Raw genomic sequence first — 12,197 nt, 5'->3', positions numbered from 1 at the left:
CCCCCCCCCCCCCCCCCCCCCCCCCCCCGTGATTTGGTTATGGGGACGGGCGAGGGGATTTTTTTAACCTCAGCCTGAAATTCGCTCACACGGGAAGTCGAACCCAGGACCTGAGGAGTGCCGCTGGGTCACCTAACCGTTTAAGGTAGGCACCCTTTGGCGTTGTCGTAAGAATGTACAATGGTAGGCAAGACGTCTCCACCGTGTGAGTTATTTGGTGTGTCTGCCATTCCTACTGCCATGATAGCTTATTAGTACTGTGTACCGACGTTGTTCTGTCAAAATTAAAAAAAATGACTCCTCAAGGAGGAGGTAGATATGTGTTTATTTTAGGATCGTCAAGGAGGAGGTAGAAATGCGTTTATTTTAGAGGAGAGGAGCGCTACTCAGACGACGAGGACTAGTCCGACTCCACCGGCGAGGGTGGCACCGACGAGCGGAGACGAAACAGAGAGGAGAGGAAGACCTGACAAGTGGGCCCCACCTATTGGGTCAACTTTAATGCATGCCACGTCAGCATAAGTAGTGGGCTATGATCCGTTTGGACCTAGGTGAGACCGGAACCAAGTTTAGGGATCCAAAAATAGCTTTTTTATAATACACGGACCTAGAGGACACCCCACGCTTAGTTTAGGAACCGGCATGAATTTTCCTCTATGATTAACATTGCTACTAGTATGATTATGAATGTCATGAACGCCCATCCGTCTTACTAGTACTCCGTACATGATGACAGACGACGACAGGAGCTGTTCTACTATGGTATGGGTGGTGAAGTGACCACCAATCATGTATTTCGTAGCAGTGCTGGCTGCTGGCCATCCATAACATCTCCCTAGGCCGACGACCGCTAGGCTCATGGAGTTAGTCATGGGTCTCCCTCCTAACTAATTTTTCGTTCAATTTACTATTTTTATACCTTATAATTGCTCATCTTTTAGTTTTCTACACGTATATGTCGAGTTTTAAATAAAAACTTTGCAGCGCTAAAGAAATATTAGCAAATTGTGTTAGAATTGGTGTCGTAAATTGTGATAAAAAATCTTCATAAAATGCTAATAACAAGAAAGTTTGTAGGCCTAATTGGGCTCGGTGATGGCTCCCTGCATTGTTGTTTGCTCTTGTTATCAAGCATTATTTATGTAGTTGTTCTGCTTTACAATAAAAGTACATTTTTTACAGTTATAGTGTCAATATAGATATGTGATGAGAGTCTAAAATAGAGGCATGCTAAGTCCCCTAGAGAGATGAAGTTGACCGTCAGATCCTCCGATCGATCCCATGGATCGCTCAGGCCTGCACCCATTAGGTATGCTCTTACGTACCCTCTGGAAGGAGACAGGATGAGCCCGAGCGCCCCCGCTACCACCACTCAAGGCTGGGGGCCTTGGCCATGGCCCCAGGCCAACGAGCGTTGATGGCCGGAGCCTGACCTCCGCTCAACGCCCGCCTGACCCAATGCCCGGATGGCAACCAGCATTCCGAGCCATCTACTACGATTTGGCTCAGGAAATAGCCAGGCGCCCAGGGCCTGGCGGGTACGGAGATGCTCCGCCTTCTGCCCATTCAACGGGCGCGAGGCCCTATTGGCCACTCTCTCGGCTGGGTCACACAACCGTCGTGACACAACAAGAGAAGGGACTTCATCAGCTCTAGGGATGGACAGATCCCAGGCCTGCACGTCAGCCTCTCCAGGTGGGTGCTCATTGCAGGCCAAGGAAGCCTCGAGAAGGTTCAACAGAGGGAGGCCACGCTGCAGCAAGCAGCCCCAGACAGTCAACCTCCAGAATGGAGCTAGACAATAGCATGAGGGGCACGGTTATGACACTGTTGGATCCCCCTTCATGACAAGGCGATGTCCACCAATGCCACAACAAAGGACACATGCACCTAGTGCATGCATGGACTATAGACCGGAACTAAACCGACTTGTACACCGTACCCTTCTTAGAATATAAGGGGGGCATGACTCCCTTTAGAGTGGATCCCCTGTTTCGAATCAGCCCCAACTTGAGGACGTCCGGATTCCAATCTAGCCCAACACCGAGGGACCAAGGAAGAACATCGATGAACTCCAGGATAGCACAGAGCGATCCCCTACTGTCGCGGGGTCGGAACCATGGCAAACATTGTTGTTCGAGTCGGTGTCAGAGTACATATCTCTGGTGGCTCGGGAGGACACAAGAACACAAGAATCACAAAGGGAGCACAATGGTTTATCCTGGTTCGGGCCGATCAATGCCCTACGCCCAACAGCTGATGATCCTTGTACTCAAGAGCACCCAAAATTGGGGGGGTTACAACAGAGTTTATAGGACAAAGTGAAATATTTGGTAGGGGGTTAGCTCGGTGCTAATCCTAAGGTTGCCTCGCCACCGGTGGAGCCTTCCCCCTCGTCGGAGAGGAGGAAGACAATGGGTGCGGTGGAGGTGCTCTCGGTGCCCCTCTTGGGTTGCTCTGCTCTCGGTGCTGAGCAGGAGTGGATCGGTGAGGAATAGAATGCTCTCTCTAGGATCGTCCTCCTCCCTCTTTTGGATTTGACCTCCCTTATATTCTGAGGTAGGTCAGGTACATGGGAGTTTGGGGGGATGAGTCTATGGTCTACATGTGCCGGAGTCCAGGAGGGTCTTGCAGCGACGCTCTGTGGTCCGAGGCGATGTCGTGAAGCAGAAGAAGCCTTGGGCATCGTCCGGCTGCTCTGTTTTGACACTTTGTGTGTCAGGCTATGTCGGCTTGGACCGGCCTCCCTTAGGTGCACCTTCTGGAGGCTTCTTGGTGGCGAAGGAGGCCGGCTCGAGGGGCTGGCAGGCGGGCCTAGGAGCGCCCAAGCCCATAGAGTACATATCTCTGGTGGCTCGGGAGGACACAAGAACACAAGAATCACAAAGGGAGCACAATGGTTTATCCTGGTTCAGGCCGATCAATGCCCTACGCCCAACAGCTGATGATCCTTATACTCAAGAGCACCCACATTTGGGGGCTTACAACAGAGTTTATAGGACAAAGTGAAAGATTTGGTAGGGGGGTTAGCTCGGTGCTAATCCTGAGGTTGCCTCGCCACTGGTGGAGCGTTCCCCCTCGTCGGAGAGGAGGAAGACAACGGGTGCGGTGGAGGTGCTCTCGGTGCCCCTCTTGGGTTGCTCTGCTCTCGGTGCTGAGCAGGAGTGGATTGGTGAGGAATAGAATGCTCTCTCTGGGATCGTCCTCCTCCCTCTTTTGGATTTGACCTCCCTTATATTCTGAGGTAGGTCAGGTACATGGGAGTTTGGGGGGATGAGTCTATGGTCTACATGTGCCGGAGTCCAGGAGGGTCTTGCATCGGCACTCTGTGGTCCGAGGCGATGTCGTGAAGCAGAAGAAGCCTTGGGCATTGTCCGGCTGCTCTGTTCTGACACTCTGTGTGTCAGGCTATGTCGGCTTGGACCGGCCTCCCTTAGGTGCGCCTTCTGGAGGCTTCTTGGTGGCGAAGGAGGCCTTCTCGAGGGGCTGGCAGGCAGGCCTAGGAGCGCCCAAGCCCCTAGAGGCCACGGAAGGGTTTGTCTTCTTGATGTGCGTGACCCTGTCGGGGGAGCGACCGTCAGAGCCGCGCCCAAGGGGTAGCGCCGGGGAGCCACCGAGCCTCGATGGCTCGGGGCGTGTGTTCTTGCGCTCGGGCTTTGGCTGGCACCGTAGGCCGAGCGGGATCCAAGGATAGGGTCCAGGCTCCTCGTCGATCGGGAGCCTGAGGCTCAGGCGAGCCCCTGAGCCTTGAGCAGAGGCTGCGGTATGCTCAGGCTCGGCCAGATTCCTTGGCCTAAGGGTGCGCATGAGTGTACCCAATGGGTATAGCCCCCGAGCCCCCGGGCGATCCAGGAGGGATCGGTCGGGAGCCAATGATCCTGAGACTGAACATACCTATATGTTAGGATCTCGTCACCTATCAATCTCTCTCAATTTCCACCACTGTATTAATCCACCAATTGAGCAATCCTAACATGAAGATCACTATACTACTGGAAGTGGGGCTCAGAAGCCAAACCAAGATAAATGGATATGTGTCCCTTCCATGATTTGAGTGTCCAGCCCATCGGAGACCCACACATCGATCTCTAATGAACAACCATGATGCTCGTCACGGTTACAAACCCACGACAATTAGCGCGCTAGGCGCAGAGGAGCGTGTCATGTGTGACCATCGTGCCTTCATGTGCAAGCGACTAGGCGTCGACGTACGTTGTGCATTATGGTTGGGGGTGACGTGAGAGTTGAGACTACGATATCGTCGATATTTCAACGTAAATGCTAGTTATAATTCATATACTACTAAGTCCAAGAAACCATAGAAATGATCAAAATCGAAATATGCTAATCTTAATCAATATTTATATTAGTAGGGGACCTAGCGTCCAAACGAAACCCGGACGAAGCTTAAGATGCTCAGTTAATTTTAAGCTTATCGTTAAGCGTGAGCAGTGAATATCTAAACGTGTACCGACACCGAAGCTCATAAGAATGTCCAGGGTCACCGGGCCCTAGGTCGGTCATTGAGTTATTGACTTATACCCTTATAACTATATTATAAAAAATGCAACATAATTTACCAAACCATATTTAGTGGGTATTGTTGACAACCAAAAATGTCTCAAGGTGGTTCAAAGTCATTGTCAACAAGTTGCAAACATCGTAGACGTGTTGGGGGTCAAGTGGTGCGAGAAAATAACGAGCGAAACACGCGAAGAAGGTGGTGAGCCAGGTGAGCATTGCCCAGTTGGCTTAGCCGACTCCTGCAATCGGCTTAGCTGACTTCTATGCCTCAGTCGGCTTAGCCGATTGCCAGGGTCGGCTGAGCCGACTCCCTCCATCGAGCCAGCCTAAGGCACATTTCTAGGCCCGCAAAAGTCGGCATGCAATTCAGAACTGATTCGTTTATAATCGATTTTTGACATGTTTTCGATGTGGGAAACTTGAAGAACACGTTTTGCACTTGCTTCCTACTGAGATAACACCACCCCTATATATATATATATATATATATATATATATATATATATATATATATATATATATATATATATATATATATATATATGAGGATCGGCCGATTGAGTTCCTGTCTATCCAATCGTTAAAAATCAATCTACTACGCCCTTTACCTCTTTTCCAACCCCTCCTGCTATTTGTCGTGTCTTCTGGTGAGATTTGATGGCATTCTAGGCGGCCTTGCTGGTGCTAGGACACCCTTCACGTCTCCTTTCCGAGAGAAGTTCGGGAGTCGATCACGTAGTGTTCTTGCTGCGTTGTGGGTTGTGTGCAACCCCTTGGACGTGCTAGGCCCTGCTGATGTGTGGTCCGGACACCCTCTGCCATCAACTGGTATTATAAATATTAATATTTTTTTACAGATTTGATTAAAAATTTGCAATTTTTTGTGGGGACAGAGGTTGGTTCTCGTGATGATTGCTAGCGGCGGGCATCCGGTGGGCACTCACACCACACTGCAGTAATATGAGGCCAGGGCCGGACACCAGGGCCGTACGTGTAGATTGTCAGTAAAGTTTTACTTTAGTAATTTTGACCCTATGTTTTTTCAATAATTTTTTTTAGATACTTCAAATTTTCAGAATATATGATTCTTCAATAAATGTACTTCGTTAGTGTTATATACTTCGAAGTATCTTAATTTATTTCTAAGAAAAAGTCGGATAGTCAAATATTAAAGGCCTATTTCGAATGCAGAAATCTTTTTTCTGTTTGTATTTTTTTTATGTAAAATTTAACTGATTCCTCTAAAATTCCTATGCAACTACTGTAAAGTTTCTACATTCCAAACAAGTTTAAAAGGTCGTTTTTTTTAAAAAAAAAAAAGAGAGCCAGTAATCTTGGATGGATGGATGAGCTGGCAAGGCGCGTGATGGACCGCTCGAGAGAGAAAGCTCCAACTACTGCCACGTTTTATATCATCCTCAACCCTTGCTAGCGATATACCTGCATCCTCACTTGCACAACACACGAAGCACATACACCAAGAATCAAGCCACCAACCTTGAGAGCCATGGAGCTGGTAACTGGAGCCATGGGCAGCCTAATCCCCAAGCTCAAGGACCTGCTCAAGGACGAGTACAACTGCAGACGGGGTGAAGGATCAGGTCAGGTCTCTCGAGCTGGAGCTCGAGAGTGCCAACGCCACGCTCCGCAAGGTGGCCCAGGTGCAACCAGATCAGCTTGACGAGGACAGCAGTAAGCCCAATGACCAGGATAGTGTCTTACAATATGGAGGACATCCTCGACACCTTCCTTGTGCGTGTCGAGGACAGCAGTAAGCCCAATGACCAGGATAGTGTCCTCAAACGTCTGGGAGAGATGATGACTGGGCTGTTCAAGAAGATCATTGAGCGCCACCAGATCACTGGTGCCATTGAGAAGATCAGAAAAAATCTCCAGGAGGTGACAGACCGGCGTGGTAGATACACTGTCGACAGCATTGTGGCAAAGCCTGCAGCATCATCTCGGACTGTCGATCCTCGCCTTACTGCCATGTACAGAGAAGCCTCACAGATCATTGTCATCAACAAGTCAAGCGCTGATCTTATATCCATGCTGTTGCCCAAGGAGGACGACGAGTCCGACAAGAAGATGAAGATTGTTTCTGTTGTGGGAGTTGGTGGGCTTGGCAAAACTACTCTTGCCAAGGCAGTGTAGGATAAGCATAAATCCATGTTTGGCTATGGGGCTTTTGTTCCGGTTGGCCAAGATCCGGACGTGAAGAAAGTTTTCTGAGACATTCTTATAGATCTTGATAAGGACAAATACACAGATTTGAAATACACAACGTTGGATGAAAGGCAGCTCATCAACTAGCTCCGTGATTTCCTTGGAGCAAAGAGGTACCAAAGAATAAGCCACCCAATGATTTTGAACTAATTTTTTTTATTTGAAAGCCTTCGGGCAAAACTTTATTGATTTAATAATATGGATGCATCGTTTACAAGTAATTGGAGGATAGAATTAGGGGGGGTCATCTATCCAAACAAAAGAACTCTTCTCTACCAAGGCATGCCGCGCTAATTCATGGGAAACTGAATTACATTCCCTATTACAATGGCTAATAGAAATAGCAGCAAACTCTTCCCAGTACTAGCAACACTCATCGTAAATTGCTGCTGCCGCCGTGGCTGAAAACCCTCCTTCCTTCATTGTTGTGAAAACTTACAGGCAGTCGACTTGAATCTCAACGCGACTACAGCCAATTTGTTGAGCCAGCAAAAGTCTGTTCCTAAGAGCAAAAGCTTCTGCCATAGGTGCGTCCACCACTTGCGGAATATAGCTGTGTGCCGCTGCAATGAACCCACCTGCTGCATCTCTGATAACTGCGCCCATGCTTCCAGCCCCCATAGCCGCATTATAAGAAGCATCAACATTAATCATTAGAAAACCCTCTGAAGGTTTCTTCCAATTATTGTTTAGCACAATATGTTTCTTTCCCGCCAAAGCATAGTTTGTTGTGATTGCTGCAATTGAAATAGCCGATCTTGATGGATTCTGAATATCCTCACCATGAACTAGTTGCCTCCGCTGCCACCAATGGTTTTGCACTAATTTATGTACTACTAGCATGGTCCCAATATTTTCTCATGCTTTATTTATGTGCTTGAAACCTTCTTATTCTTAAAGATACGAACCAAAAAAACATGAAAATGATGATGGTGGCTAAGAGGGGACAGGATTTTTAGAGTTTTGGTCTTCTAGAGGTCGGTTTGGGCTGACAAGTACAAAGGAGAGACTGGGGAAGTTGATAGATCAGTGTAGGAAGCTTCTGATGGGTGGATCAGTCAGGTGTGGCACCGCCTGCCATGGACGGTGGAAAAAATGGTTGACATAATTGATAGTCACTGTCGGACTATCACTACCGGATGCTTTGGAACCATCAGTGATAGAGTATCACTGTCGCTTTGTGGCTTCAACTGATAGCGATAAGATAACCGGGTTCGTGGCTTGAACCACTAGTGATATACTGTTTTAAATAAAATTATGACTTTTTCTTTTGAGACCGGATCTAGATAAACTTTATATCGATATTCTAGATTTTAAAGAGATATATACAATTTTGTAGTTGGCAACTTTTTAATCTAAGATAATTTACATGTCCAAATATTCAATATAAGCTCTTTGATCAGATTTGAAATGATTTACAATGTCAAACAGAGACAAAGTCAAATCAAAGTAGTAGTACTCAACCAGACCTACAATTTTGCAGTTAACAACTTTTTCGTTTGAGATCGTTTGGATTGTCAAATGTAGAATACAAGATTAAGAATTGTGTAGTTAAATGAACAGCATCAATTGTACGGTCACATGTGTCGCGTACCTCAGCTGGTACAGGTGCTTGAAAAACGTGAACACTGAGGTCTTCTCCGCCTGGTTTAGAACCCCATCACGACCGATAGCCCACTGCCGGATTGGATACCGCGTTCTGACTCGGCAGTGATCAACAATTCTAGCGTAGTAAACAGCGGGGCACCTACAAAATTATGTGATCAGTGTGACGGTTTATCGTATATACTTTGAAAGATTAAAGTATTAAATAAAAACCAAATGTACCTAGTATATACTACACTTTGATATGGTCGCGGCCTCCTGTAGTGTATAGAATAACCGGTGCCACAGTGCAATCAAAATATTTTAGTTTAACTTCCAGAAGGAATCAAGCCTAACTCTAATTTAAAGCTATTGATTTCAATACTACACTTTGATATGTTATTGGTATTTTCCTGAAGGCGTTACGAACTCTTTGTACTCCCTCTTTTCTCTTTTATAAGGCACACACATATGAAGAGTCGAACTTTAAAATCTTTAACCAATAATAATTTGACTAACAATTTCAATTATTATAATATAAACTTGATATGGTCAGATTTATAATTAAATGCAATATCAGATTGTCATAATTTTATAAGTATAAAAAATATAATATTAATAAATAAATGGTTAAAGTATAATTTGGAAGACCATGTCATGTTCAGTTGCGTCTTATAAAAGAGAATAGAGGTAGTACTAATAAGTGTTGGGTTGTTAGAAAGATTATGGAAAGCCAGGAGGCAATTAATTATTTATGTTACTGCCCGAGCATGTCTTCACTATTATCCTTGGTGAGGACACACTATTGTTTTTTTGGTGACCAAATGGCTTCAGTTTCTCATTGCTCTTTCACTTTTGTGTGGATAGGTATTTTATTGTTATTGATGACATATGGGAGCAACAGTGTTGGGAAAGAAACAAACTGGGTCTCATTGAGAATAATTGTGGAAGTAGAATAATCATAACTACTCATAAACTTGAAGTTGTCAAAGAAGCTGGTGAGGTTTACAAGCTACAACCACTGTCATCTGATAAAGTCCAAAAGGTTATTTTATACGAGGTTATTTGGTGGTGAAGACAAATGTCCAAATAATAATTCAGATGAGTTGTCTGATAGGATTCTAAAGAAGTGTGGTGGAGTTCCACTTGCTATCATCACAATGGCTAGTTTGTTGTTGGGTAAATCAAGAGAAGAATGGAGTGAAGTGTGTATATCTCCTGGTTTCTGTCAAGATAAGGATGATGGGCATATGAAAAATACTATGCATATATTGTCTCTTAGTTACTATGACCTTCCTTCTCATTTGAAGACTTGTTTGTTGTATCTAGGTGCATTTCCAGAAGATTCATTTATTGATAAGGATTCATTGATATGGATGTGGATAGCTGAAGGCTTTGTTGAGAAGAAACCAGGACGTGGGTTATTTGAGGTAGGAAGGGAATACTTCCATGAGCTCATAAATAGAAGCATGATCCAGGGAGTGGATTCTGAAGTCAATGGCATCATGGATGGTTGTCGTGTTCATGATATGGTGCTTGATTTCATCGTTTCCATGTCATGTAAGGAAAACTTTGTCAGTGTTGATGGTACATTATCACCAAGCCAGGCACGTCGGTTAGCCCTCAAAAATAGAGAACTAGATCTCACTAGGGATAACCTGCCACAAGTGAGGTCATTTATATTCTGGGGGTGTCATATTGATAAGTGGGCCTTGCATCCAAGGTTAAAACTCATCCGTGTGCTAGCTTTGGAGCGTTGCACATTTAGAGAAGGATGCCATAACCTGGAGCCTATTGGAAATCTACTTCATTTGAGGTACCTTAGGATACAAGGTTCATGGATTGAAAAGCTCCCAGGAGGAATAGGGAAACTGAAGTTTCTACAAACATTGGAGTTGGAGAGTACTAATCTAGACCTGGAGCTGCCGTGTAGCATTGGCATGCTCACACAGTTGGTATGCCTACGTGCTCAGGATCTCATGGCACCAGATGGGGTAATAAGGAGGTTGACTTCACTGGAGGAGCTACAGATAGGAGGACCTCATAACGATGAGAGGAAGTTTGTGAAGGATCTAGGCAACCTGCGTGAACTCAGGTTGCTTAATACCAGAAATATAGATGAGAGCATGCAGATAGATTTGGTGCAGTCTCTAGGTAATCTCAAGAAGATGCAACATCTCACACTGGATTATTCAATTGGTCTTAGTAACGTGAATGGCTGGGATGCAGTAGTACCCTCTCGAAATCTCCGAAGTTTGTTTCTTGATTATGGTATGAGGTTTCCCATGTTGCCATCATGGATAAATTCTGAGCATCTTCGTAGCCTCTCCCACTTGGAGATACATGCGGATGATGTGCATGACCAGGGTCTCAAGGCACTGGGCGGGATGCCAGAGCTCTGTTACCTCAAGCTGGAAACACATACAACGGCAACAATTACTGAGGCAGATGGCTGCTTCAAGCAGTTGAGATCCTTGATGTTGCCTCATTCAACGGTCGTCTTTGTAGCCAACGAAGATTCAACTCCTTCGTTTACTATCTTCTCTAAGTATGAACCAGTACCAGCCATTGGTAGAAAAAGAAAGAAAGACGACTGCAGAGTAGTACCTGCCGTTGTTGTTATGCCAAACCTTGAGGAGCTTCAGTTTAGTGTAAGTGTGGAGGAATTGATGGAGAACAACGTGGTCAGCTTTGAGGGTCTCCGGTTGGATTATCTCCCGTCGATTCTCAGAGTCAAAGTTCACTTCTGGTGTGACGGTGCCTTTAAGGAAGACGTGGAGAGAGAGGAGGCTGCACTGAGGGACGCAATTCAAGTCCATCCCAAATTCCCAACCGCCCCGCACTCCAAACTCATCACCTAGGTATATATAAGAAGAGGTACGTACCTAGCTTACATGCATGTATTCGTTCGTGGATTCAACAATGAGCTGCTCCCTCCCCTGTTCTTGTTTTAACAAAGAAATCCAATTACAGACGATTGGATGATGACGCTTCAGCCAGCAGCCACGCAATGGAGAGGACGACGAAGAGACCGCAGTGCTAGCTAGAGCTAGCTACTAGCTTGCTCTTGGATGGTACGTTCCAATGATCTCTCCCACGGCACAGTCTTCGATTTTGTCAATTGCATTTTCTGCTTCGTCTCGTACCACATCGACACATATCCGTTGAGCGTTGATTCAATGCTGCAACATGCAGATTTAAGAGTATTCATCTTGAGTACCTTTTGCTCTCTCGCAGATTCCCAGATCAGAGTTACTGATGCAAGAATATTGCTGCTGTAACTGTCCAATGCATCCTCTTCGATTGATGATTGTCAAGGTTTCAATCTACTGCTGCTTCAAACATGTAAATATCTGCTCATGCTGAGCTGCTGCTTGTAGTTTTTCCTGTATTATTTCCTCACTTTAAATGTATCGTGTCCTACGTGCAAATAAATCTGGGACATAAATTATGTTGTGCTAAACTGAAGGAGGCACATGTGCTGTCGCCGTCGTTTTTATTTATTTGTTATTATTGTCTCCAAAGCTTTTCTCGCTAGCTAGCTGTTACCACAACCAAAGGAGTGGACACAGCATTCTTTCTTTCTTTCTTTTGGCGGAATCAGCAGGGGAGTCCCCTACCTTTTTTTTGCTTTTTCATTAAATGAAAGAATAATATGTACAAAAAAAGGAAAAAAAGGTGCAAAATACAATGCATCCAGGCCCAAAAGAGAAAAAGCCAGGCAATAAAAAATAATTGTCTCTCCAAAAATTGAGTGCAGCTTCCCTACTGGGTTTGGCTTTGGTGCAAACCAAGCCAAGTTCATCCTTGAATTGTCTCTTCCATTGATTGATGTTAATTTGCCCATTGTCAAAGATAACTCC

The 12,197-nt window shown here is 45.4% G+C and overlaps 1 protein-coding gene across 1 annotated transcript; it reads left to right on the top strand.

Annotated features, from left to right (window-relative positions):
* Positions 1 to 6,225: 6,225 nt before the first annotated feature.
* LOC136489749 (disease resistance protein RGA5-like) lies at positions 6,226 to 11,195 on the top strand. Its single transcript, XM_066486303.1, has 4 exons — positions 6,226 to 6,636; positions 7,192 to 7,277; positions 9,202 to 9,379; positions 9,645 to 11,195. Exons 1-4 carry the CDS (start codon positions 6,226 to 6,228, stop codon positions 11,193 to 11,195), a joined length of 2,226 nt encoding a protein of 741 aa, XP_066342400.1.
* The last annotated feature ends 1,002 nt before the right edge of the window (positions 11,196 to 12,197 follow it).

The sequence above is a fragment of the Miscanthus floridulus genome, chromosome 10 (assembly GCF_019320115.1).
Source record: "Miscanthus floridulus cultivar M001 chromosome 10, ASM1932011v1, whole genome shotgun sequence".
NCBI lineage: Eukaryota > Viridiplantae > Streptophyta > Magnoliopsida > Poales > Poaceae > Miscanthus > Miscanthus floridulus.
This window is presented reverse-complemented; position numbering and strand designations above follow the sequence as displayed.